The sequence below is a fragment of the Neodiprion pinetum genome, chromosome 1 (assembly GCF_021155775.2).
Source record: "Neodiprion pinetum isolate iyNeoPine1 chromosome 1, iyNeoPine1.2, whole genome shotgun sequence".
In the NCBI taxonomy this organism is placed as follows: Eukaryota; Metazoa; Arthropoda; class Insecta; order Hymenoptera; family Diprionidae; genus Neodiprion; species Neodiprion pinetum.
In genome coordinates, this window is record NC_060232.1 from 7,408,682 (window position 1) to 7,436,215 (window position 27,534).

The 27,534-nt window shown below is 42.1% G+C and overlaps 3 protein-coding genes across 11 annotated transcripts in view; 2 read left to right on the forward strand and 1 right to left on the reverse strand.

Moving 5' to 3' along the window:
- The window catches only part of LOC124214084 (adenomatous polyposis coli protein), a 33,221-nt gene extending 12,423 nt beyond the window's left edge, over positions 1 to 20,798 (forward strand). For 4 of the 9 annotated variants that reach the window (XM_046616077.2, XM_046616135.1, XM_046616085.2 and 1 more), the window contains 12 exons: positions 246 to 369; positions 8,357 to 8,800; positions 10,201 to 10,392; positions 10,526 to 10,748; positions 10,845 to 11,054; positions 11,139 to 13,376; positions 13,496 to 13,628; positions 13,757 to 13,890; positions 14,078 to 14,363; positions 14,477 to 14,852; positions 14,943 to 15,090; positions 15,194 to 20,798. In XM_046616077.2, the coding sequence (XP_046472033.1) occupies positions 246 to 369; positions 8,357 to 8,800; positions 10,201 to 10,392; positions 10,526 to 10,748; positions 10,845 to 11,054; positions 11,139 to 13,376; positions 13,496 to 13,628; positions 13,757 to 13,890; positions 14,078 to 14,363; positions 14,477 to 14,852; positions 14,943 to 15,090; positions 15,194 to 19,404 (8,719 nt within the window). In that variant the 3' untranslated portion in view covers positions 19,405 to 20,798. Of the gene's footprint in view, positions 1 to 245; positions 370 to 4,933; positions 6,132 to 8,356; positions 8,801 to 10,200; positions 10,393 to 10,525; positions 10,749 to 10,844; positions 11,055 to 11,138; positions 13,377 to 13,495; positions 13,629 to 13,756; positions 13,891 to 14,077; positions 14,364 to 14,476; positions 14,853 to 14,942; positions 15,091 to 15,193 lie in introns of those variants that run through there. The other 5 variants (XM_046616103.2, XM_046616154.2, XM_046616094.1 and 2 more) reach the window with 5 other exon arrangements.
- LOC124214226 (superkiller complex protein 8) lies at positions 20,367 to 23,858 on the reverse strand. The gene is made up of 8 exons (XM_046616417.2): positions 23,516 to 23,858; positions 23,229 to 23,338; positions 22,964 to 23,133; positions 22,615 to 22,853; positions 22,068 to 22,161; positions 21,886 to 21,979; positions 21,564 to 21,735; positions 20,367 to 21,482 (listed from the first exon to the last, which is right to left on the reverse strand). The coding sequence occupies exons 1-8, from the start codon at positions 23,516 to 23,518 to the stop codon at positions 21,390 to 21,392; spliced, it is 975 nt and encodes a 324-aa protein (XP_046472373.1). The 5' UTR covers positions 23,519 to 23,858; the 3' UTR covers positions 20,367 to 21,389.
- A 1,200-nt stretch (positions 23,859 to 25,058) lies between these two features.
- On the forward strand, positions 25,059 to 26,744 carry Osi23 (DUF1676 domain-containing protein Osi23). The gene is made up of 4 exons (XM_069135343.1): positions 25,059 to 25,100; positions 25,364 to 25,686; positions 26,100 to 26,290; positions 26,363 to 26,744. The coding sequence occupies exons 1-4, from the start codon at positions 25,059 to 25,061 to the stop codon at positions 26,680 to 26,682; spliced, it is 876 nt and encodes a 291-aa protein (XP_068991444.1). The 3' UTR covers positions 26,683 to 26,744.
- Positions 26,745 to 27,534: the final 790 nt, after the last annotated feature.

The following is a 27,534-nucleotide window of genomic DNA, read 5'->3' on the forward strand; positions in this document are numbered from 1 at the left end:
ATAGGCAGAGCGTGTACAAATTCTATCTATAGACTGGGTCACCCATGTCCCGCGCATATGGGGGTCGGGAAGATCTATTTGCCTTCTTCCTTCATGCCCGTGGTTTTATTTACGACCCGGGGTGGAAGAACGCGCTTAACGCGGAGTCTAACCAGACGATCCTTACCGACAAGAAAATTCACATTGTCTCGCGATGCGTAGAAAAAATTTGCCTAAAATTGCAGAGAAATCTTTTTGCCCCGCAGTTTGGCGGAGAGAGTCAGCCCCTGCGTCAGGGGCGGATCAAATTCCGGGGGTGGATTACAATCCGGCGAATTGACAGCGCGTCTCATCGCCTGGCAGAATCGACAACTGCGACAATCGGCGGAGGTAAGTCTCTGGAGCATCCCCGATTTTTTTATGACAGATTTTTTACGAGCCAATAAGGCCAATAAAATCGGATAACTTCGACCGTTGGAGGAAACTCTAGCGTAAAGGAAACATGATCAAAATAATAGCAACACGTATATATCTGCCAGACTTTTTAGTTATGTCGGAAAAACTCGTTTTCACTTTGTACCCGCAACTATATTTTTTCGGTTGTCGAAAAATGAATGAAAAATTTAAGTAGTTGAGAAATCTCTACATTGTAAATTGTAACCGCAATAAATTATATCTCATATCGTGAGTACGAGGCTCGTGTAGATCGCTGGGAGATCGAATTAACAATAAGAGTAAGAAACTAAAAGAGAAGCGTGTTTCCCACGTGTGCACCGGTCCAAAAAACCGATTCAAGGTTTCCCGCAGCTGCAGCTTGACGTGCGGGCAAAAATGAGCCTGTCAGAGCTGCCTTGTGGTTTATGAACTTAGGCAACGCTATAAACGTTCTCCGTTTGGTGCTCGTCATTCTTCCCTTGTTACTTTGTACCTTTTTCTTTCATTTCGTAACGTGAAAACTTCCTGTCGCGCGTTTCACCGCCATTTTGTTTCAAAGAAATGATTGCGCGATCAAAGCAGGCCAACGCGCCTGTTGCATATAATGGACTATTTTTAAATCGTCAGGTAGAGAAGAATAGAAGAGAGAGAGAGAGAGAGAGAGAGAGAGAGAGAGAGAGAGAGAGAGAGAGAGAGAGAGAGAGAGAGAGAGGGAGAGAGAGAGAGAGAGAGAGAGAGAGAGAGAGAGAGAGGGAGGGAGAGAGAGAAAGAATCTCTCTAGCACCGGATCACGTTCGAATGAATTTTCTTTCCGAGGCTTCAATTAACTTTGAAAGACTTCGTGCGTATCATCGATTCCTCGTCGGTAGGTTCGAGTTTCACTTGCCAGATATTAAAACCGGTCTATTCGCGATTGCGTGGAAAAATAAGGAATAGTTTTATAATAATTTTGAAAAAAAGCCGCGTATTTTTTGTATCGTGTTTCGCGAATTATTTCGTACCTACACGTTTCGATACGTCGGATGTTTTGTTCGATGCATGTGTACTACGTATACTTATACCGTGTGCATACGTGAACAAGATTCGTATAATTTATCATCGAAACTCGTAGACACGTGGTTATATTTCTGCTCGATTCCCCGCGACCTAGTCCGCCAAAAATATCCCATTCGGTCAGGGCCGGTTATCGCTATAACGCCGGGCATTTGTGAGAAGATCCCGAGGAAAATAACTGATGGGACCGGGTGTTCGTAAATCTTTATAAATCGCGTACGAATTTTTATACCAAATTTCTAAATTTACATTTCGAGGGATATTCTATTTACAATAAACTTGGGAATCTGTCGTTATTATCGCTATACTTATTTTATATTATTTTACATATTTTTTGGTACCTCATGTATCACAGTTCGGCGAAGAATTTGGAAATTCATATCACGCATTAAAAACTTGCCAATTTCACTCCGAAACATTCTCTGATGCGGGAGAAAAGTTTCCTTAATTTGCCTATCAAGAAATGCACACTTGAAAATTCCCGACAGAATCTTCAGAGAATTTCAGAGAAGTCTAACGATAAACTGATACAATCACGTCTGTATTGTATTTTGCAAAATTTATCCAACAACCAAACCCTTCAGCGAAATTTTCGATGATAATCAATGAACACAATTAACATGTCTTCGAACGTCTCTACATGAATTTTATAATCAAAATACGTTGATAAAAATTCTCTATCAAAAAACTAATACAACCTTAGATATTTTTCAGCCTAAAATACTACGAATTATCATTTAAATCAATTTGAAATAAGTCGATAATACTAAACGGTACTTTATACGATTACTCGTAGCTGTAAATTAAGTGTTCGCAATTATTCTACATCCAGTAACAATTGTTCCGCCAAATATGCGGTTCGTTAAACTAGCCTCAGGCCTACTTTCCAATCGCCGCAATTATACCCGAACGAAAATCAGATCATGCAAAAGCACAAACGGGTACCAAACATACAAACCGTCGTCGATAAAGCTCAATTCCGCGAACCGTGTGCAATAATGTTTATACGTAGATGCAACCCTGCATCACCGACACGTGTAGGCGTTATCAGTCGGGATCAAGGTCACGTGATTTACTCTTCCAAGTTCGCTGACACGACGTGGCGCAATCGCCGTACGAGGGTGCAATTCGCCTCCCCCACCCCCGCGACTTACCGCGTCTATATCGCGTCGGGGGTTGCAGGGGTCGGATATCTCTTTCGGGGCATGCGCGCCTCTCCGAAACGAGGGTCCGGGTGTCGATGGGGACGGAGGTGGTGGAGGGTTCCTCGGCCGGGGGAGGCGGACAACTATTGATCATTGCTCCGCGGGGGTTGGGGGGCGCGGAAAAGCACCCTCAGCTTCGCTCTTCCCTCTAATAAAAGCATCGCCGACAGGGAAAAGGGCCGAAGGTTCTCTGCGACGCGGCGAGTCGATCCTGCCGTGCAGCCGCAGGATATATATAATACTCGGTTGCAGCGACTTCTTCCTGCACGATGCGCGGCCCCCCTTGGGAATTAGGAAGTTATTGCATTTATTCTTACGCCACTTTCCGTCTTACGCCTGCTTTCATCGATCCCCGTGCACCACGAGCTTCCTTCCCTTCCTCAGGGACCCCGGATCGCTTAATTTTGGAAGCACGTTTGCACGTAACGAGATACCTTGTTATTATGCACGGAAAAGAGGGGAGCCTCCCTTACAACTTTGGCGAAATATATTGTAAGGACGCGAATGAAATATATTCTTTAATTATTGCCGTACGCAATGCTGCGGAGGAGTCTGATTTTTCGGGAAGCGGACTTTTGATTAAAAGTTGTTTAAACGACCTCAACTGTTTTTATTGCTGAATTAATAGATGCAGAAATTTTCGTGCAGGCTAAAGCAAGAAGCCATCGTTTCGTTTTCGTGATAAAATGTTTGTTATACGATTATCATTATAATCTTCCAATTTTAGCAATCTTACGGGAAAAAGTTTAACACTGAATTGTAGTAAAAACGACATTGTTTCCAAAGTGAAAACTTTTCGGTGCATCATTGTGCGAATATTTCCACAGTGACATAATTTTGTTTATCATCGTTGTCCTACAATGTACAGTACTCACTTTATAATTTGTCCGCAACCAAGGAACGACATTTTTTATTCAAAGCATAAAACTTTCGAGTAAAAATCGCCCCAAAGAAAAACGTAAGCCTGTTTCTTTTCTTAAAAAAAAATATTTTCTACAAACGCTGCAAAGCACAGTGTCGAGATCGATCGTTTCTTCTCTAAATTCTTCTTTTCAAACAAAGTCACTCGTGCGGCGTAATGGAAGTCCGCTATCACCTGCAACATACATCCCAACCTGCACAGCGTGCAGCACGAACAAAGAGAATCAAGGACTCTCTTTACGTTACCCTTTGAAACGTACTTGACCCTAGCTCAAGCCGCATACAGTGCACAAAGTCGATCGAGCAGGTGAAAGTACGTGCCGAGACGAAGATCGTCACCATTTTGAATTTTGTAATTTCGAGTTCAGATTCTTAATCAGCGACCCACGAAACTCCCTCGTACGAAATTTCATCTAAATCCGTTCGGTATATTCGATGTACTCGTAAAAGGGTTGAATGAAATCCAAACTGTGAAAAATTTCATTTGTTACAGTAACTAGAAAATTCAATAAAACAAGTATCTTCGAAAAAAAAACTGTTTGAACATTGTTGGAATTACGAAAATCGAGGTACACGTAACCATTTTGCGCTATTGTCGATCCTTTTTTGGTTATTGCAACGCAAAATCAATTTCTTCGGTTTACTCTACTTTTTTAGTTAAACGAGGCTTTAACGTCAATTTATCGTTGCACAAGCATTAAATTTTCGCAACAGTTGCAAGACAATATAGCAACAGTGATCGTAATGAGAAAGAATAGTAACGGATACTAGACTTTCCGGTAACAGCTGGAAAACTAATTTTCCTTTTGTACTTAGAACTATATTTTTCGATTGTGGTAAACAATGAAAATAATTAAGGACTGAGCGGTAACCGGAACTAAAAATTTCTCTCAGTGCACCCTCTTCGGGGCACGAATTAGAGTTGCTTTAAAGATTCGAAAAAATTATGAAATTATTTTTGAACAATCTGTTTCGGGCAAGATCTGGTCGAAATTCAAAAATGACCTTTTTAAGAACCACCATAAACGGTCGAACTTTGCGCAAGTGTGCAAAACGAAGCATGTCGGTTCACGAGAAAGCTTTCGGATTCGGATGTAATCCTCGTCGTACAAAAAAGCTTCAACAAAATGGAAAAAAAAGAAAAAAAAACGGGGAACGAGGACTCGCTTCGCTGAGTGTGCAGGGGAACAGAGATGGGGGAACGGAGATAACGCTGCGTAGAGAAGGACAGAGAGAGAGAGAGAGAGAGAGAGAAAGAGACGAGGGAGTGAGTCAGAGCCCACAGCTGTTCTTCCAGCCTCTGGAGCCCCCTGCAGTTTCCCGCAGACGCCAGATCATCCCGGCGGTTCGAGGACGTCGGCGTGCGCCGGTTTCTAATCGCGTCGAGTCGCTCGTCGTGGGAACGTGAATTACATTGCGTACGTCTATACCTAGGACAGAGATACGCCCTTTCTCGGTCCAGCGGCGAAGATTTTTACATAAGAACCGGGATTGTGCTCGTTGTCAGTGAACCGCGGATAATGGTCGAACTGTGGAATCGCGGGCGTCGTGCTCCAGGAGTCAGTCGCCCCGCGGGATGCGTTGTCGGATAAGAACGGATCGCCGGCACGTTGTTCGAAAATAGATTCACCGCAGTCGGTGACGTCCGTTCTGCAGAAATTGATAACCGAGATAGTTGATTCGGAGCAGCGGTCATCGTAAGTCGGTGCTACTCGTTTATTCTGCGCAGTTTATTCTCCATCGTACGTGCGGGAATTTCGATCAACCGAGGATCGATGGAGCAGCTCGCAAAGATGTAAGAAGAAGAAGAATAAGGAGAAGGAACGAGAATTTGCCAATATCGTTACCCAACGCGATTGTATACCCGAGGCGCGATCAACGCGGCGTTACTTTCCGGGACGTAAATGTCAACGAGACATTTTGAAAATCTTTGCTTTAGCGTCTGCGCGCTTGAATCTGCAGTTCTGCTCGATCTCGCGAATTTTCCGCGGCGTTCGGTGCAGCAGTGCATGCAGCAGCAGCAGCGGTGCAAGACGAATAGGAATAACGTCGCTTAAGAAGCCGAGTGAACCGGATCGGCGTTCCGTATCGTAGTGCAAGTGCACATGGTGGTGGTCCGGGCGTAAAATAGAACATGTCAAACGACCATCTTGTCATCTCGAGTGGCGGTGAAGTGCCGACGACGAAACGTCAGTGAAGATGGAAAACATTCTTCGGCTCGGAGTGCAGGGCAATAACTCCTTCATACCGACACCGAGGAGCGGCAAGTACGCCGGTTCAAACGATCAGAAACAGATAAAAAATGACTATTCGAAAATCACTAAAACCGAGCAGAACCAGCTCAGGCTGATTATGCAGTACGGCGAACATCCAAGGGATGGAAACTCGCTTCTCCTTGTCGATACCGACGCTGCGGTGGATAAGGAGGAAAATACTACCGACTTGTGCAACGCTGTCAGGGCGAAGACCAACCAATCCAACACCAGGATTCCCGTTCATTCCATCGACTCCAGGAGCCCACGATCCGACTTTGACAAGGTGACGATTAGCGAGACAACGCGTGGCTTATCTGTAGGTCATCCTTGTCCTTAAGCACCTTTTCTTGCAACGTCAATTACACCGCTTCGGCATCTGACAACCGAGGAGGGTCTTTGCCTCGGGTTGAACCCGGGTGAGGATCAAAATTTTTTATGGTCGAAACTTGGAACGTTGCGAACCTTCGCGTGTGAGGTCAAGTAGTCATACCATAACGTTCGGTGTTTCGACCGTTAGAAATTTTCACCGTACGATGTAATCCAGTCTTTAGGAACTTTGAGGGTTTGGAACTTTGACCCGCGTCCCTTAAAGACCAGGCGAGTTTCATTCTTTTTAGACTTTAGGGTTCGAATCGTACACGTGGAGCTTGGAAGGTGATAAACCCGATAGAAATTAACACGTACGTCGGACTACGTCATGCTTGACGATTAGGTACTTGAACCCCACGCAGTTTTTGTCGCTTAAAAATCGCCTGTCCGAGATCACGGAGTTGGGGGTCCGTGTAGGTGTTTCTTTTCTTTTTTTTTTTTATAGTTTAATTATAAACTGGATAAAAGAAGAAGGGCAATTAAGTCCAGCCACCGTAACGCAGAACCGTGTTAAATACCGCAAGATATCGCCGTATGGTCAAAGCTGCTGAGCATGCTTGGAGCGAGAAACCACAAAGGCGTGGAACTGAGCGTGTGTACGTTAATGTGGACGGAATTTTCAGCAAAAACAGTACCCAAGTTTCTGGCGTAAGTAAATTCACACAGTGAGTAACCGTTCGCGTAATACCGGGTGACTCAAAATCTCGACCCGACGAAACGTGGTGGAATTTCAAAGATACCGGGAACGAATTACGATTATCTCGGATACGGGCATTTCCTCGGGTATAAATTTCAGTCGCATGCGTATCTACCGAAGTGCGAGTCGCTACAAAATTAAAGCATACAAAGTAACCGCTACACATGCTCGAGTTTGGAAACCGACAACGAATCCACGTGTATTATACACAATAAGTTACAACGAGACACATGATATGCGAGATATGTTATATTATACGGGCTGCAATGTAACCCACACATCGTATCATTCGTAAACCGTGACGGGGCACAAAGCGCTTATTATTCCAGTTAAATGTCACATATCATACGTCAGTGACACAGCGCGATGATAACTGGATCACGTTCATTCTGCACCGGAGAGTAAAGGTTGACTCATTTTTACTTTTTTTGGTTGCTCATTATTTTATTAATTTTTTTTTTTTTTTGATTCGTTGAGCAAACAAGTTCTGCCAAGTTGAATCGCACCTAAGATCGGTATCTCTGCCGAATTTATATCAGGGCGAATGATTCATTCGCGATGCAAGGTGCAATGTTTGTCGTAGTCGAGTACAGTCGAAACTGTAATTGCGAAATAATACGCGCTTACGGTTTCGCATGGGAGGGGGGGGGGGTATATTATATATGTAGCTTACACAACGCTCAAGTGCGCACGCGAGTACAAATACACTTCCGGTTTACGGTAAGACCTAGGTATCGGCTTTATCCTGTACGACACGAAACTCGAACGCTACAGGCTGCTGAGGTTGCGCGTTAATTCCTCGATGCCGGCGCGTTTCTTGAACAATGTTTCGCCGATCATCGTCATTCAGCCGTGACGCATGACGTAAGGTGTGCATCGTAAAATCCACGTAGATACCTAATAAAAATTCGAAAGTCGTCGAGATAATTTTTCGACGATAATATATGATACGGATGCACGAACCGGAAGGAAATTGGTAAAAACATAAATAGCGATAGTAATAAAATACGACGATGCGATGTGTGGGTATACCGACCACGTGGGCCGGAAGCGGTCGCCTTCGGAATGTTAAAGAAGGCGCTCTTGAACCTGGCGTAAGGGTTTAACGTACCCGAAAGTGTCGTAAAACATGACACGATACGACGGATGTAAGCAGCAGGGATTTTGACATACGTATGTACGTACATTACGCACAGGGAGGTAGGCCAGGTTATCGCGATCGCCGTTCACTCCGTCATACGTACGAGTGTGCTGCAAAGCGTCGGTGTGTACGAACTGTACATATTAAAGTAGCAGCCAATGGTGAAATTATTGCTCTCTCTCTCTCTCTCTTGGGATTGACATGAGAAAATGATCATCGTTCCGACAATAATTAAATTCGCGTACGAAGCATGTACGCACGTACAAGGCTCTCAATGAAAGTAAATATTTAATGAAATCAGGCTCGCAGTAAGCGGGGGGTGGCGCAGGGTGTCAAGGAGGAGGAGGAGGAGGAAGAGTTCCCGAGGGGCAAAAACCCCGGCAGGCTGACCGAGGCCGTTTTGAGTTTGGGGGGCGTCGGGACGCTCGATTCGGCGAAGCGTACGGCCCTGAGTGCGACTCGGGGATCCGACGCCCCGTCGACGACGCACCCAGCAGTGGCGACGCCGGATCAGCAGCAGCAGCAGCAGCGATTCCCCGAGTCCGGTGAGTTCCCTCAGTCGCAGCAGAGACGGACGCAGCGAACGACGACGCGATGTGCGCCCGGATCAGCGGCGAGTCAAGTCGCGCGGTACAAACGGCCCGAAACAACCGCGACGCCTGGTGCAAAAGTGAATAAGGAAGATGTCATGGAGCCGGAACTGAAGGAGAAGGACGAGCGGAAGTCGAGCACGCCGAGCCCGGAGGTAAGGAGCTTAAGGAGCGAGATGAGAGACAAAGCGAGTCGTACGCGTTCGGGGATAATCGGGAAATCGACGACCGACTTGCACACGCCTGTGTTTTCTTTTTCCGTCCACCTTTGCACTCGGCGCGCCCTTTGTACACCTACCTGCGATTTCCGCTTCTTTCATTCGGGGAAATTGCGAGGAGTGCATCGGCGGATCCTTGCTCTTTGACAGCGTATATCGCAGTTATCGTGGTTATTACAACCGCCGACGTGCACTCGGCTCCCCCTCACGTCGGTTGTATTGATTTTGCGCCGCCCTCCGTCGTCTCTGACGGACTCTGTTGCCTTGTATTTTCACAACACGACATTGCGCGCGCGGCTTTTACGCAACTTTTTCTTCACTGCCCCCTTTCCCTTTCCTTAAACTTTTATGAATAAAGAGACATACGCGCCGATTGGTACGCAATCTTTCATATTGCGTATAACCGAGATAGTTTCCAACCCTACGGGCTGGTTGTAACTTCTGATACTGGTCGGCAACTTCATCATTTTCTCGGTAGTACGAATGATCGAGCTAGGCTCGTCGATGAGATTAATTTTGCAAGATTTATTAAGCTTTTTAGCCGATTTCAAAACCCTTCTCCCCCCCTGCCGGCCACGATGCGATCGATTTGAATGTCGTTAAATAGTTTCACAACGACAATTACTCAAAGCTGGTCAAATCAACTTATATAGAGCCTCGAAGCACGTTATTTACACGCTCTTCTTCAATCGTATTGATTGCACCGAGCGAACAAAACGCCTTCAGCGCCGATAAGTCGAAGCCCAATGTAACGATAAGTTGACTCTTACAATTAAACAGTCTATTCGTGCTATTAAGAACGACGTGTATACGCTAATCGTAAGTAAATGCAGTGACCGGTGAACGGCTCCTTAAAGTCGCGGGCATGGTTTCTAGTAATTGAGATTCGTTAGGAACAATTGATATATATTACACACGCCTTTTTGTCGTGGACTTGATCGCGTCATAATCCTTATCTCAATTTATACGTCGATCTCTACGGATTTTCTACTCCCACCAATAGGGATGTCTATTTTTAAATATTTTATCTACCCAGTATCTAAATCTCAATCTTTCTTGACGAAGTAAAGACAGAGTCGCTTTACTCTGCACTCTGTTCCTCATCACTCGTCAAATTACGTCGTCATATTGCTGCACATGTGTGTATCCACTTGATTATATACGTGCCATCTTGCGATACGATTTTTTCCAACTGCGAGATTTTGTGTGCAGAAATTGATATCGCAGTTTATACATACATGGTCAAATTTCTTTACGGAAGCTTACGCCGGTACCTTTATATTTCACTTGCATCGGATCTTTACCTTTGATTATCGTCAATTTTTCATTAATTTTAGCTGCCTGCTCACTGTGGTAAGCCGTACAACGAAGATGGAAGCAGCGAAGAAGACGGCGGGCCAAGCGGTTGCTCCCGAACGCACAGACTATCGTCGCTGTATCACGGGACTTGGCCGGTCGAGCGAGGATTGTGGAACAGCCAACAAACTGGCCTCGGAAATCAGCAGAGCACGTCAACCACTGTCCACAACGTGAGTGTCATTTGTGGAAATAGTTTTTTCCTCTTCAAAGTAGTACCGGATGACAAAATGAGAAAGCATCCCTGAAGTAAGCAATCTGTGTCGAAAGTAAACTACCTATATGTATAAGAAATTTTGCATTCAGGATATAGCAAGCGTGATGAGCTTCTCCTCGAGCGTGAGTATGGGAGTCGGATGTCCCGGAGGAGCGCAAGAGATGCAAGGACAGAGGAGACTCGGAGCCAAGGTGGACGTTGTTTATAGTTTGTTGGGAATGCTCGGAGGTGCGGAAGGGCGAGAAGACATGAGCGCTACCCTTCTGTCCATGAGTAATTCCACGGATAGTTGTTTGGCGATGAGGCAATCCGGTTGGTTTTAAAGTTTCCTGAAAAGTGTATATATCAATTCTGTCGAATCGTATTTCCAAGCAATGATGACCGAATGTGTGTAACTGCAATTTACAGGGTGCCTCCCTTTACTGGTTCAACTCATCCATGCCCCGGGCCAAGATCCCGAAACCAGAGACAGAGCCTCGCAGGCTATTCACAACATCGTACACTCGAGAGGTGAGGAAAGAGCTGGGCGACGAGAAGCCAGAGTACTCAGACTCCTGGAACAGCTCAGAGACTACTGTCAGTCGCTGAGAACAACCCTTGCAGCACGACAACCACTCGGTAATTAATGAGTTTATGACCACGGCGTTAATGTGAAATAGGACTCGATATCAAGCTCAATCTTTGCCTTTCCTATGTTTCCAGATGATTTTGACAGACATCCGGGTCCAACTATAGCAGCCCTGATGAAACTCTCGTTCGACGAAGCTCACAGACACGCAATGTGCCAGTTGGGAGGTCTGCACGCCGTTGCAGAACTGATTGAAATGGACCACGCGGCCCACGGGAGTGAGTGCGACGACCAGAACTGCGTCACACTGCGTAGATACGCTGGTATGGCACTGACCAATCTGACATTTGGTGACGGCAACAACAAAGCACTTCTTTGCTCGTTTAGAGAATTTATGAAGGCACTGGTCGCACAATTGCGGAGTCCTAGCGACGATTTGCGTCAAGTAACTGCTAGCGTGCTTAGAAATCTATCCTGGCGAGCTGACAGTAGTAGCAAACAAACGTTACGCGAGGTAGGAGCAGTCGTCGGACTTACAATGGCTGCGATGGAAGGAAGAAAAGAGTCAACCCTTAAATCCATACTCTCGGCACTATGGAACTTATCAGCTCACTGCAGTACCAACAAAATCGACATATGCGCGGTCGAGGGTGCTCTGGCTTTCCTGGTTGACATGCTCAGCTACAAAGCGCCTTCAAAGACTTTGGCGATTGTCGAAAATGCCGGGGGCATATTAAGAAACGTTTCGAGTCATGTAGCCGTGAGAGAAGACTACAGATCAATTCTCCGAGAGAGAGGCTGCTTGCAAGTCCTTTTGCGCCAGCTAAGATCTCCCAGTTTAACGGTGGTCAGTAACGCCTGTGGTGCGTTGTGGAATTTGTCTGCTCGTTGTCCTCAGGATCAACGCATGCTGTGGGACCTTGGAGCAGTGCCAATGTTACGGAGCCTTGTTCACTCCAAGCACAAAATGATATCAATGGGTTCCAGCGCTGCTTTGAAGAATCTTTTGGGCGCGCGACCTGGTAGTAGTAATCTTGTCCATCTGGATTCAACTGCTAGAGGTTTGGGATTACCAACTTTGCCTACTCTAGTTGCGCGCAGGCAGAAGGCTCTTGAACAGGAGATTGATCAGAACTTGGCCGAAACTTGTGACAACATCGAGCCGAGTACTTCTCCCACAAACAAGGATGACAAGTTTGGATTCAAAGTTGAGCGACGATACGCTGACCTTGATTCTAGGAGCGGGCATTCGTATCAAATGCAAAACGGCCAACCTGGGCCATCCAGTATGCGATTCAACTGCGTAGCTCGCAGTGAGAGTAGAGAGTCCGTTCGTTCCATAACTAGTACACACTCGGATACGATTTTTGAAAGAGTTAATCGGCATGTATTGAACGGAGTGTCGCCAACTGAGTCGCAAGCAAAACAACAATCGTCTTCCCTTCATGCTGCAACAGGATTTAACACCGGAATTTCTGCAGATAGCACTGCTAAAGTGGCTAATTCGGACAGAAAATATGTTCTACGTTATAAGAATGCCTTCCCAGAGAGGCAAAGAGCTGTAAATGAACTTTCTTTCAATGATGTGGCAGACTTACGGTGTACTACTTCTACTATGTCGTGGGCTTCCGCTGCAGATCAAGAAGCAGCCTGCTCTCAGATATTAATGCGATCCTCTATTGACGAGTCTTCATTGTCCAACGAATTGAATAACCCCCTTATAGCTAACAGTGACGATATTAAATCTCAGTATTTTTCCGAAGGATCTGGTTTGTCAAGCATCACAAGATCTGGTGCAAGTTTGCCTGTGACTTCTAGTCAACAGGTGGATGAGTGTGTGCATTATGGAAATGAAAACCGCGAAATCATGGGAGCAATTAAAAAAGATACTACTGTATCCAAGCCAGTAGATTACAGACTAAGATATACTTTGCGCGATGTCGACGAAGATGAAAAACAACATTCCGGTTACTTTGCAGAGAGCGAAGAGGAGTTTCCCCATAGTAGTAATATCAAAAACCCATGTGCAGAAGAAAGGACACAGTACAAAACAAGTGGCCTAAAAGTGTGCAGAGAATTCAACGGCAAAGATAATACAGTTACGAGCACAACTTATGAATCATGGAAGTCTGAGCCCTCTAAGGGTCTGAAACACTCCTCTGAAACAAGCTCGTTAAATTCACTGGACAAGCACGCTAATTATCATTTAGATCAAGCGTCTAATTCCAGTTCCAGCATTAGTTCTTTGACTGGTACAGTTGTAGGTGACAAATCAGCAGCAAGTATAACGCAGAAACCAAGTAATGCATTAGAGGAAAGCAATAATAATTCCATGGTGGAGGCCAAAAATGATATTAGCACGCTTGACAGTGGTTAGTACTCGAGCTCAGACCAGCATACTTGATGTTGTTTTTAAACATGCACAGTAGTTAAAATTTTGGTGTTTTTTTTTCCGAAAAATCCAACAATGGCTATATAAAATTCTATTCAGTTTCAGACGTAGACCGAAGCCATAAATTTACGGATCATCAACAGGAACAAACTTCCCTTACATTTCCACAATATGATTCTCTAGGTTTACTCAGTGGCTTCGATGAACACAGCTCACTTGCAAGCAATTCAAGGTAATGCATTTTAACAAACTGTGACATAATTATCCAGTTACTGTTAAACCAATTCACTTTTAAAAATTGGTAGAAAGCAATAAATTATTTGCCAGCTTGCATGATTGTAAAAATAATTTTCTTTACAGCCTACGGCTGGAAAGTTTTACCGGCAACGAATTTCTAGAATCACCAGCAGAAAGCATGTCAGTGAATAATTTACAACCAGTTTGTACTAGCAACATGCAAAATCAAGAGTCTACACTTTCAGATCAACATTTATGTGAGTGTAATGATATGACAGTTTAAATTGTAGAGATTACTAAATGCATTGTCCAGTGATTACATAATAAATTTATTAAAACTCAAAAAGTCTTTACTGAAGTGAATAATGCATAATATGAATAATTTTTATGAATATTACTAAACACATAGTTACTGTACCGATAGATTTTATATTATTATTCCAGCTCATGCCGAATCCTATTCAGTGATGCACAATACATTTGTGAATGATGTGACACCAAATGGTCTAACAATAGATGATGAGCCAAAAATTGCTAATGATTCTAGACTGAAAGAATATAGCGCAATATCTGCTGCAGGTATTTCTGAATCTGACGAAATAGGAGAGTCGCTAAACTTGGGAATTGGAAGCATACTGGAAGACAGAGAAGAAGACACCGAAGTCAATGAAGTTGATAATGGTAGCGATCACTTATTTGCTGATGTTACGAGTGAAGCAGAAGCTGCAAGGTGTGTAAAACTAATAGCAAAATTTTAATAACTAGTACTATTTCAAAATGCTTTTTTCTTTCAAGAAATTTTTTACCGTGATTTTGTTGCACACTATTGAATATCTGTTTCAGGCATAAGACGCCCTTCAGAAGAAACAGTTTGCAAAAATCTCCTCAACCTGTCAGCAATTTAACACGATATCAGACTAGTTCTGCACTGGATCAAGTAGACATAACTGGTCCAGTGAGTCTGATAACTGAGACACAGAATTTCAGGCACTCTACGCATGACGCAACTGGTGGCCCAGCGAGTCTGACAATGGAGACCCTGAATTTCAGACATCCCGCACATGACGCTAATGACACATTTATGGGCGATACTGAAAACCCTACCAGAGAGATTTCACGCATACCTTCGCTTGTAACTGAACTTCCTCGCTGCAGCAGTGCAGGACTTGAAGATATTTCAAATGTTCTGGAACAGGATGCAGGGTCAAATAAGTTAGACGTAAGTTATTCAACAAAAATCGCGAAAGTAACACCTTCATGGCGGAATGTACCGACAAAATTTTATTGAAATTATATTTGTTCTATGTAGATATGTCGGAATACCACAAAACCTGCTTTCACTTTGCCTGCATTGGAGAATGAAGAACTCGATTTAACTGTAGAAAACGTCAATGACAAGCAGGAATCAATTTTGGATGTTGCAGCAAAATTTTTCGTTGAAAAAATAGCTGAAAATGGTATGAATCATGCTTTATATTTATGGAGCAAGCCGATTCAGAGCTAGCAATTAGTGTGCACCAGTTACAAAGCTCTGATCTATACCAATTGATACTTTTCTAGTTTCAGAGACAACCTGTCGTCCTGCTCCATCGACCAGTGGTAATCGAGTATCACCTGAACCTACAACAACTTTGCAAGAAGAGAATGTTGTTGAGAATCAAAGTGAAGATCAACATGTAGAAAATGCATCGACCGATATTCCACATTTAATACCAAAGAACATCCTGAGTGAAAATGAAAATACTACGAGTAACATATTTTTTGATTATCGCGTAGGTTCGGAAAATAGTACCAATGGTGAGGGTGTGGAAGAAAAAAATTCAATGAAATTGACGGAATATTCACCTGGCATTTCACCAAGTAAAATAGAAGATGACATAGAGAATATGAATAACAGTGAAGAAGATAACTTAAGCGATGAAGTAACATCACCAACGATTGACCCTTTATTTTCTGCAGTAGAAAGAGCAGCTTGTAACAAAGGCGATCGTTCAAAGAATCGCGAGGAGACGGAAGAAGAATATAGAAGACAAAGAGATCCAGATGCTATGATTGCTTCGTTGGATCGATTGACAGCTACACTGGTTCAGCAAACAGAGGCAATGAGAGAACGCGATTCTTCTGCTATGAAACAAAGCGTTGTCAGTGATACTTGGAATGAAGATTCGCCAAATGATGTTTCTTTTCCTAGTATAAGCGTGAGCGCACCGTTAATCGCCTCTTTCAAAAGCGACAATCAAGAAGATCAGACCATCCCAAATCCAGAGTATTCTGATGAATTGATCGGCACACAGGAAGTCATGACGGATTCGAGGATAATTGAACAGGAAGCCAACAAACTGGCAGCTGCTGTTAACGCAAGGGTCGCAGAATTTGACTTGGATGCAGTCAGTATGACATCAATGGATCTTGATGCAATAAAGCCTCCGTCTACAATGGGTAGTCTTGTATCACTAACTACGAGTTTGATCGGACCTATCGATACCACCGAGCATTCAATTGTCAGAGAAAGGTGTCATTCTGCTTCGCTTCCTCCTTTGCAACTCAAGAGTCAGATATCGATAGACTGTCGAAATGGACGAAAGAAGTCACTTCCTGCTGGAGTTATGGCTAAAAGAGCACTCAGTCAATACCAGAATCACACTGGGAGTCTTGAGAATTTACTGAGCGAAACTGGCACCACCAGTATGTCTCACTTGGAGAATGTCAAGCCACCTTCGATGATGGACGAATTGTTGGATGCTATGGATATGGAAAACAGTATGCTGAGCGTTGCAAGTATTACTTCGGAAGTTGCAGACACCAAGGACCAGGATTCACACAGTTTAACATCCAGCGATCCAATATTTGATTTGCTAAAACCAGTTGCCAATATTTTGTCTATGACCTGCATGCGATATGCGGAATCTATGCAAGTCAGTGGCAATAATAGTCTTAGCGAGTGTCTGGAGAATATAAATCCTCCTTCTCTTTTTAACGAGGTAAGCGAGATGGATGAATCTACAATGGAACCGACCAGCGAAACGTTTTGCAGCGATACTCTGTGCATCGATAATGAACTTCAGACGGAAGAAGTTTGTCGAGATCGTGAAATTTCAATAGATCGAATAGAAGAATGTGACAATGACACCGATGACGCAGCTACTTCCATCCCATCTGAATACTGTGTTAGTAGTTCAGCAGAGTCTACACCAAAGAAATGGCACAACAAAAGTAACTTGACTCCAAAGCAGAAAAGACAATTGGCGAAAGAAAGATATAAAACTTATACTATTGCTGCGGAAATGGTGAAAAAGGAAGAAGAGGAGCGGCGGAAGAATGATCATGAGGAGAGCAAAATTGGAAAATATGCCCGTGGTAAGTGCTCACCTTTTTCAAAGCTTACGCCTAAACAACGGAGACAAGAAGATAGAGCTCGATTCCAGACCCAAGTGTTGAATAATCCATTCCCTGAACTGGTCGCGTACAATGCTACAGAGTGTCAGACACCATTAGCAGATAATCCAGAGAGTCCGGAAACTGAAGAGGCGTCATCGGCCGTGAAATCTTGTATTCCGACACTCAGAAAGCTTTCAGGGGGAAAAACAATTAAGCAAAAACGAGCTGAGAACAAGGATAGATATCGTACAAGGACACTGGATGACGAAGAAGCGCAGGAAGCTAGCAAAGATGTAGATGCTGTAATATCTGGAACCCACTTTGGTGATTCTGACGCCTCTCTTGAAACGATGCTACTTATTACGCCTGGTGAAATGAAAACTAAGCTTGAAGATTTCGTCGGCCAAGGCTCAAGTTCCGGCAAGCCTATCGGTGAAGATGTTTTAACTGTGAGCAAGGCACAGAATTTAACATTAGACGACTTCGAGTCGGAATATGATTCGAGAGTGCGTGTTGCTGATGGACTTCACAAAAGGTTTGGAAAATCACAATTGTCAGAGCCGACTGCTGTGTTAAGTTTTACATCAAGATTCAATGAACAAAAGCAGTTATCTCCGTCGAAAGACTCGCTCCAAGATCTTGCATCACCAGCGGAACCAGAGAGTCAAGGGAATTCTGATTCTAACAATGAGAGTGACGAGGAGTCGAATAGTGCCAACAATCAATCGCAGATACCAAAAAGACCAAGGATCGTCAAACCAGGAACAATAAGTAGAGATGCTAGCGTCGATTCAAATGCTACAGATAAATCTGAATCGGAGAGTCCGAAGACGATCAGAGGACGAAGAAAAGCTCTGTACTTTAAGCCAACTACACGTAAATCAACGCCAACTACTTCTCCTTCAAAAATACACAACGGCGCTGTTAGCGGAATACCGATAGGACGCAGTAATACCTCACCTCTGGTTCGAGGAACAAGAGCGACTACTCTGAGGCAAACGCATAATCCAAGTTTCCCAACAAAACATCAACAGAAATCAGTTGCCAACTCTAAAATCATATCACCGTCTGCTTGTGCAGTGGAAAAACGGATCCAGGGTTCTGCCTTGACTGCAAACAAAACTTCTATTCCTCAGAGAGGGACCGTTTTTAATTATTCCAAATCGACAAAACGCCATACTACTCCTTTGGGTTCTTCTTCAGCTTCGTATGCATTCAAAGATGACAGGAAGGAACCTGCGATCAAACCTCTCGAAAGGCAAGGTACATTTACAAAAGAAGAACCAGAAGTTGAGAATGCGCCAACAGTGCTTCCACCCTGTTCGCCAAACAGAAGTAAAATAGCTAAACCAATAAAAACTTCACCTTCCAAAATTCAGACTCCCAACAAGTCCAAACCGATTACTAAAATTCTTCAAACGCAGCAGTCTAAATTCACTAAAGCGAACAATTTGGATAAAGATCAAGCTAGAAATTCGTCACCCACTGTTACTTATCAAAAACGAAGTCTCATAGGATCTCCGATTAAAAATTCTCCTAGCAATCAAAGTTTACAAAGTAACGAATCCGCCCGGACTACAAAGAAAACGAATTGCCTGGGCCAAAGGTCTAATAGTAATTCCAGCATAGTGTCAAATTCTTCTACGGGCATCCAAGGTCGTCGGACTTCCAAAGAAGCCACCAGTAAAATCGCGAGCTTGTGGAAAAGAGTAGAAGAGAGCAAGACCAAACAGCGTTTTGAGAAAAATGATACGAGGCACTGGATCACACCTGCCAACGATACCATTGAATCTGGGAATCCGGTTGTTACCACCAAGCCGCCAACATTTCGATTAATTCGGAGTTCTACTTTTGAGGGAGTTCCTAAAGATATCAGCAGAAATGGTTCGCCAGGTAGACCTAAATCTAATGTGGCAAAGCAGCCTGCTAAGGTAACAGATACTCAAGGCCTTAGTCCGAAGTATCGGAATTCGTGTGACTTGACTGGAATGAGTATCGCAGAAGCGCATTGTAAGATCCCAGTCAAATATCCCGAATTATCAGCGGGGACAAGAAACACCATACAGATAGACGACAGCACAGTAATTTTGAGAAAACCACAGACTACTCAACCCTCGGTAGATCCTGTGGAGGTCGATCCCACAAAACGCGTTTCCCGTCTTGGATCGTTCATACGAGTTGAACCACCAGAGACAGAAGGTGGTAACACGCAAATGCAAACGTATGTCAACTCAGTACGTACTCCAGCATCAGCAATCGTTCCACCGTTTAATTACAATCCCAAACAAAGTAACCCGGTAAAAGCAAACATTAGTGAAATTGATGGTAAGCTTGTGGTGACGGAATGTCAAATGGAAATCACTACTAGTTCCATGAGAGTAACTACGGTATAAATAGAGAAATGAATAGAATTCAGTAAGTTGCAAGGGTAGCATTGATTTTCTTTATTCATCTGTTTGATTGAGACTGGTCATCCCAATTCGGTAGCTTGCCCAAAGTCTACACGGTTGCGTTTTTAACATTTTAAATATTTATTCATATTGCCCTTGCTGGATACTTTTGTATATTCGTTCTGTGATTTTAAGGTAGTGGTTTTAATTACTTGTTACTATTCGATCAAACTGCCAAGATTATGAGCCTTTGCCGGCAGAAATTTTCTTTTTAAATCCAATCACGGAGTTGGAATGACCGGTTTTACGGACTTTTTTACTTATACTCTTATTGCATTGGTCAATGTGCAATTTGATATGTTACGCAGCAAATAATATCTAGGTGCGTGGATTGCGTGAGAAAGTAATACCTTACGTTTTGAAAGCTGAAGATATGTAACTGTAAATATGATAATCTCCATACGATTGATTGACATAATTTATAGTACAGACCAGCAGATTATTTATCACATTTAAATATTTATTTTACTGTGTATATAATGAAAGAAGATAGAGCAAATAGGAAGGTTAATCGTTAATATGTATGTAATCAGATATTATGTATGTAATGTACAACATTTACGAGATTAGGTATTCATTGTCATTCATTGTAGTTTTGAGATGAGATGATTTCAAAGAAGATACTGTTTTTTTTTTAGTTTTTTCATTTTTTTTTCTTTTTTTTTTTTCACTCAGTCCAAGAATAAGAGTGTACCGCTCTTTATTAAAAAATGAGATGTATGTAATTATATTTCAAGACTGATAGTGGCGTTGACAGAAAATTGATTTTGCGTATCATTCTAATGGCGCATGATAAAGGAAAAAAATTCGTGGTAAAATGTAGTAAAGAAAACTTATAGCTGTACAATGGTCTACGTTACGAGAAGAATTTTACACCTTCTACAAACACTTTTTTGCAGCACAACAGGTGCAGGTAGAGAAATACAGGCCTTTGTAACTATCACTTTTATGTTTCTAGTCTGCCCGCAATTTTGTAGGGGTAACAAAGCTTATATTTTGAACATGAATTAATACCTAAAGATGTACGTTCAACATTTATCCAATACTTATCTACCAACTATTCTCCAAAATCGAACTATATCGTCATTTCTCGATGTATACAGACCAAATTAGACATTTTTGTTTTGCTAGACTGAAGAATGTCGCTACAATAATGGTTTACTGTATCGAAATAACGTGTTAAGCCACACATGCGTTTCCTACATCGATTGATTTCTTTACATTTATTTTCTGTATTAAATAATTACTTTCGTACGTTTTCCTATCATAATATTGTCTTTGATATAAAGACTTTTATAAGTACCTAGGTGTATATATTAATTTATTTTTCTACGTTCTTCTCTGTTGTTTCATTTTCACCCCCAACCTGAGTCAAACACAAACAAATATTCTCCGATGGAGGTGAATGCTTGGCGTGGTACTCGAACGGACTGCCGCGATCTGTGTAATTGAGAAGGGAAAAGTTTTCTCTTATTTATATTAGACCCTGTTCCAGTTCAGGTTAATTAAATTTAATCTTCCCAACTTGGAAAAAAAATAATCAGGGTCTGATTAGTTTTTGATAAATATTAGTTTTATTGTATTTGGTCTGTATAACACCTCAAATTTACTATCCGAGGTTCTTATGCAATCACTTCATAATAGCCTCTCTATTCTATAATAGATATTAGATGTATTTCTTTCGTTCTTATGCTTTATGTTTGACCAATATTCAATAATTTGTATATTAATTACCATGTAATAAAATTTATAGCTAATATTGTTTTTCATTTATCAGAATATCCTGATTTGCGTGAACGCATCATGCGTAAAATAAAAATGCGCCCAATCAACTCGGTTTTTAATATGAGGCAAAAAAATAAGATCAACTTCCATGTTATGTTAAAAAAGCATTGTTTATTCACAATACATTTTATATATACAAATCTTCATACAGGACAATCGTAAAGGTTAATAGATTTGTCTTCGGATACTGACACGAGCATGTTATTTTTATCAGGACTATACTTTACTCCCCATACCTGAAATTTAAAAGTCATTACAATATTAGCAAGTCAACGTGAAGTAGAAAAAAAAAACATTGCAGTAAATTTTTTCAGTACCTGGTCATTGTGCTCATTGAATGTATGAAGGCACTGCCGTTGGGCTAGTTCCCATACTTTGACGGTGTGATCCGAACTACTGGAGGCAAATTTTTGCCCATCAGGAGCAAATGCTACTCCCAGTACCCAAGATGCATGACCCGAAAGAGTTCCCGCCACATTAGCATCTTTTCTAAGCATTGGAAAAAGGTAAGTTTAAATACATGTCTGTCAATCAAATTTCACAATAATTGTTATCAAACTTCTACCTACTACAAGTATCAATAAAAAAAAAAAAAAAATAGCAACTCTTCTCAATAAAATTCAAAGTTTTTCCACTCACATGTCATATAGTTTCATGTGTCCATCATCAGATGCAGTTAAAAGGAGTTGAGAGTCCGGTGAAAAACTAAGAGATCTGATTGGCATAGCGTGTCCTGTTGATGGTTACTATTCGTGAACATATCTCAACTTTCCAATAATTGAAAAAATGTTGAAATTATGAACTTTATCAGGGTTACATACCTTCAAGAGTCCGTAGTACTTTCCCATGCACCACGTCAAAGATATTGATTATTCCATCTATAGCCCCACTGGCAATATATTTTCCATCGGGACTCTAGATGTCAAAATTGTGTGATAAAAAATATAATTTAAGTGCGCAAAGCGAAAGCTTTTCAGCATATGAGAAACAAAGTATATTGCGAATCGGAAACACATTTCAATAATTCTGGTGGTAGTATGCGCATAGTTTCTGTATTCTAAAATATAGCCCAGTAATGACACAAAGTGTACGGTGTTATAATGGAAATGGATCCCTTATACAGTAATCAGGTTGACCAAGTCCATCATAAATATGAAACTGAGATTGAAGGAGTGTATTAAAATAGAAGCAGAATAGATTTTCTCTAAAATGTTGAGTCCTGCCTTATAATAATTGCATTATACTTGGCACTTGAAACTGAAGTTGTCAAATCTTTTGAGGCATTGATTCAGAGTATTTTGAAGGCAGTAGAGGAGACAATTTCTGAGAAAAATTGTAGTTTGAACAGTTATGTTTTAATTTACTTACATATGCAACACTTAACGTGAATTTTCCACCTCTGGTGTCTAGGGTCTGTTCTTGTTTTCCACTTTCTGTTCCATACAGATGAATCTTTCCAGCGTGACTTCCAGAAACGATGAATTTATCATCTGGCGAGAAAACTACCGTCCAAATATCCACAGGGCCAACATCTATGCTGGACACTTTTTCACCAGTGTCCAAATCCCAAAGTCTAAGACTTGAGTCCAACGAGCTTGAGGCACATTCTGACAATTTATAAACAGTAAATTTTCAAACCGTCAGACAACAGGAAATGAAAGATCAGTAGTCTAGCTGTGGAGGAAGCTTGCAAACCCTTATAACGATCGCAACTCACTTGTTCCGTCGGAATTAACGGCAACTGAGACAACGCCTAAAGAATGTCCAGTCAATTTGTGCTTCAGCTTTAGACCGCCGTTGGATACTTGCCAAACTTTGACACAGTCATCAACGGAGCCAGTCACTATATACTCTCTAGTCTCGTCTTCATTGGATCGCATCGAGTCTCTGGAAGGACGAATGGATGTAATTGACGAACACAGTATGTTAGATTGAATCGAATTCGTGCTCATGTTTCGACTATTTAATGTTGATGCATAAACCTTGAATTCTCATTATCCGGCCCTGCGTCACTTTTCTTCCTCATGGAACCCCAGGCACAGGTCCATACGCTGTCTTCGTGCGCATTTTCAGTTTTGTGCGTCAATGCGTACTAGAAATAAACGACAGTTACAAGATTTTCACACTCGTATTATTCAGGTTCACATTGTAACCATCTTCCTTCATTTTTAACAATGTTTTGACAGAGAACCGGCTGTATGATAATATAACCTAAAATATGACAGTGTGAAGATTAACGAGATTCGCAATACGCAGTCTTCGGACTCACCATTTCGTAAAAATATCTTCCTTTTCGCAGGTCGAACCGTCTCGTGAAATCGAATGTTAATTAATTAAACAACTAGTATCACTCAGTCGATTTATTATGATCACACGTAGTATCACGAATGTTTCAGGTTAGTTTTCTACGACTACGCTTACTGTTTATCCGAGTTTAATTAATGTTCATTCTTTCTTGTTGGTTCATTAAAATATCACAATATTTTAATCTACTTTTATCGTATCACGGTACCTATTCCACAGCCTCGAATATTTTTTATTCCTCACTTCAATTCAGTCAGGCCAGCGACTATTTCGTCGGGGTTATTTAGCGAAGTTCAACAATGGCCGACTAGATGTAAGCCGGGCAATTGTCAATGACGTGACGTCACGACCCGATCGAATTCCGGACTTCTGATTGGTCAAAAAGTGCGACGCGTCTGTTTACGCACTATTCCACAAATTACAACTCGGAATTTTTCACGTTACGATTACTCCTTATACCGTTTTCATTCGGAAGTTTGGCCGACGATTCTCTTGCACCCGCATAACATTCGTGTATGCCGGGCTGCAGTGCTCAGAAGCATCTCGAAAGAGATCTTTGGTGAGGATCCCACCCGACGGAAGTCTTCTCGACTCCGTATCGATAGAGATTTTGCGTGCTTTCCAATTGCTTTTCCCGTGGTGTCGGACACAGAGCACAAACTCAAACTCAAAACTCTTGCTCGTCGAAAACTGATATAAATAACATTCATTGGACATCGTTCTGCCTCGAAGTATGTCACGCAACTCGGATTGCTTGTAATAAAGCGATTCCCGAAAATAAGTCTCATGTGTTGAAAGTCTCGCATCTCTACGATCTAGCATTAAAAAGCCATTAGGTAAATGGGTGACTGCAAGTGTTGCGCGATTAACCTATGGAATTATCTACATTGTCAGTAGAATAGTCTGCAGTTACACAGGATGGTGTTTTTTTATTTTGCAAAATGTAAAAAAGGTGTTCTGACTTAATTGCCGAATTGTTTACAAACCTAACAGAGTTTTGAAATAAGGATTTCAGCTTGGAAACAGAATGATTTTCGGCTCTTTTCTGCAATCAATTGTAACCGAACCGGGTCAATTGATCGTTTCAATTCACTGGCAGTGGATTTGTATTACAAGTGAACTCACATACGGGACTATACTTAATATATTTATTAAATTTGTATTATTAGCACTCAAGCCGTACCATTAATATATCATGCATGAACGTCGGTAAATAATGCACGTGCAAGCTGAAATTGAGGCATACTCTTTCCAGTAATTTGCGAATATCGATGTGCATCCGTTATGCACAATGTTGCAAAGAATGGCCTGAATCCGTCACGTGTGGCGAGGCTCGAGTAGGCCTTTGCATCGGCACACTGGAAGTTCCTGTTTCCGATTGCACAGCTGGAGTTGGTCGAGCGTAAGTCGTCGACGCCCTCGACCGCTACCCTGACCTGTTTGTGCAAATTTCTCGATACACGCACTCTGTTTTACCCTAATTGAGTTTAAGCATAAATACAACGAACATGACTGACCCGTGCACTATATCAGTGTCGTCTATACTCAAGGTACAGTGTTTCCATCGTTGCTGAAACATCCGCGCCAAGTTCTTTTTTCCCAGCTAGGCGGAATAACAGTTTTGCCAGTAAACCTTTCGGCCTCGTTTCAAGGTACTTGTCGCATCGGAACGAAATCGCTGGAAGCATTACAGAACGAGGAGCACGAGGTGATGATTCATACCTTTTCACCTGCTTCGCTGATTACAATCATCGTGCGACGGTCTTCTGTGTTCTAAAATATTCACGTCATCTTCATATCATTGTCTACACAGTTGTGCGAGATGAGGTTAACGGCGTTTAAGTGGGCCCTCGTTATTTTCTGCTTTGTAAAAACAACATCGAGCCAAGATGACGAGTTTTCGCGGTGGGCAGACGGAATACGCGCTGTGCTCGACGGGTGTCCGCGAATGCCATGGGGAAATTTTGATAGCCGAGAAATCCTTCCCGCCCTTCGTCATTGTCTGCAGCTTCGAGCCATTACGGCAGTCGATACCTTATTGATGGACGACGTTATACCAATCCTCGATGGGGTTAATTTGGTGCGGTACGAAGATCCGCACTCTAATAGAACAATAGCTGACACGAAATTTGACGGGTGAATATTTAATCATTTTTACTCAAGGATACAGCGGTTTGAATTTTTTCATTTCTGCGCCCTGGAAATTGAGGGTCTCATCCATATTCCGCGATTACTTAACTGACTGGCTATAAAATGAAAAGAAATACGTTGTCCAGCTAATTTCTTGACCGAGTTTAATGACCTATGAAATGTACTTGATATTCAATTAAATATAAATTAATTTCGTTCAGTTGAGGATTATTTCGACTGATTCAGTTCGATAATCTATTATATTTTTCAATAATTTAACGGTATCTTGCTGGACACAGGATACCGATAAATTGGTTGGACACGACATTTTCCGTTGCGGCGCGGTGAGGGTTCCATACATATACGGTTTAAATATTAATGCACTTTTCGAATATGAATAAAAAATAATTTTCTTCCAGAGATCAGACTAACAATGTGGAGGAGAATATCAGTCCTGAGAACGACAAAGTTTGGCAACGAGTAGTGATAAACAAACTTACACGATTATTTCGAACACACGTTTTGAAAATAGACGTCGACGAAGTTTCCAGAGCCACCGGACTCGTGCCGAGCAATACAGACGAAAAAAATGGGGCTAACATCAATCAAGGTAGCGCCAGAACAAAGCAATTTATTAAAGTTGATATCAAGGTTGATGACGATACGTATCGCTGATTTTCAGGCAGAAGACGTCGCCATAAAAACAGAAGCATGTTTCCCATGATGATGATGGGCTTTCTTTTCATGGGCTCGATACTAATCCCAATGGGATTTCAATTCCTTGCCGTACTCGGCGGCAAGGCGTTGATCCTGGCCAAAATGGCTTTGATACTGTCGAGCATTCAAGGTCTGAAGAAAATTGCCACCAGTGGAGTAAATTACGGATTGTATCACACGCCAACTGTGTCCGAGAGCTGGCACGACCGATCAACTCATCAAGAGATCAGACCGCCGATCGAACCGCCCTACCAAACCTACTTCCACGGGCGATCGAATCAGTAAAATAACGATCGGTCCATTATAGTTGTTAAAAAAACAAAAGAAAAAAAGAAAAAAAAAACGAATCGCGGAAAATGTTCATCATACCTCTGTATAATCATCTTTTATAATTGATCATTGATCGACTCACGATAAATAGAATCGTATTTGATACACACGTGTGAATTTCGACGAAGCGATACAGAAAGTTCTGGATCAGATACCCGTCTCTAACTACCATCAAGCTGCTGACATTTGACAGGGTGTGATAAATAGAGGGAAAAAGGAGGAAATTTAAGTGAAGCATCGTTAACATGTTTAAAATTTTTTGCCGAGTTATATTAAGTGTCTTACACGTACAACTGTATAAAACTCAACCCTATATATATATATATATAGAAAAAACTAATTAAGCAATTTAAAAACATATTTACATGCAGATGTATCCGGACGTCTTGGGAAGCGTGTGTTGAAAATGTATAAAATTTTTATTTCTATTTTTTTCTCATCATCGAACCGTAAGCCTGAAACATCAAAGACTCGGGTCTGCGAATACCGTCGTTATCCCCTCGACGGAAACCCTGCGCGTGCATCCATATTCCAAGTTTAATTACTTCGCGATTCTGCGTAGCCATGACAAAGTGCAGGACGCGACAGTTTCCAGCCTCGTTTTTAAGCCGATTGGTTCGATCGGGGTCAGGCGAAGGGCTGACATCGAAACTCGAAATTAGAACGGTGGAAAAATTCACTTTGCAATCTTTACGAGCCACACTTGGAATAGGTATAAGTACCGGACGACGTTATTGACTTGTCGATTATTCGTACACTCCGTGATAATCGGTAACATTATACTATATTCTAACGAACTTGGTGTTA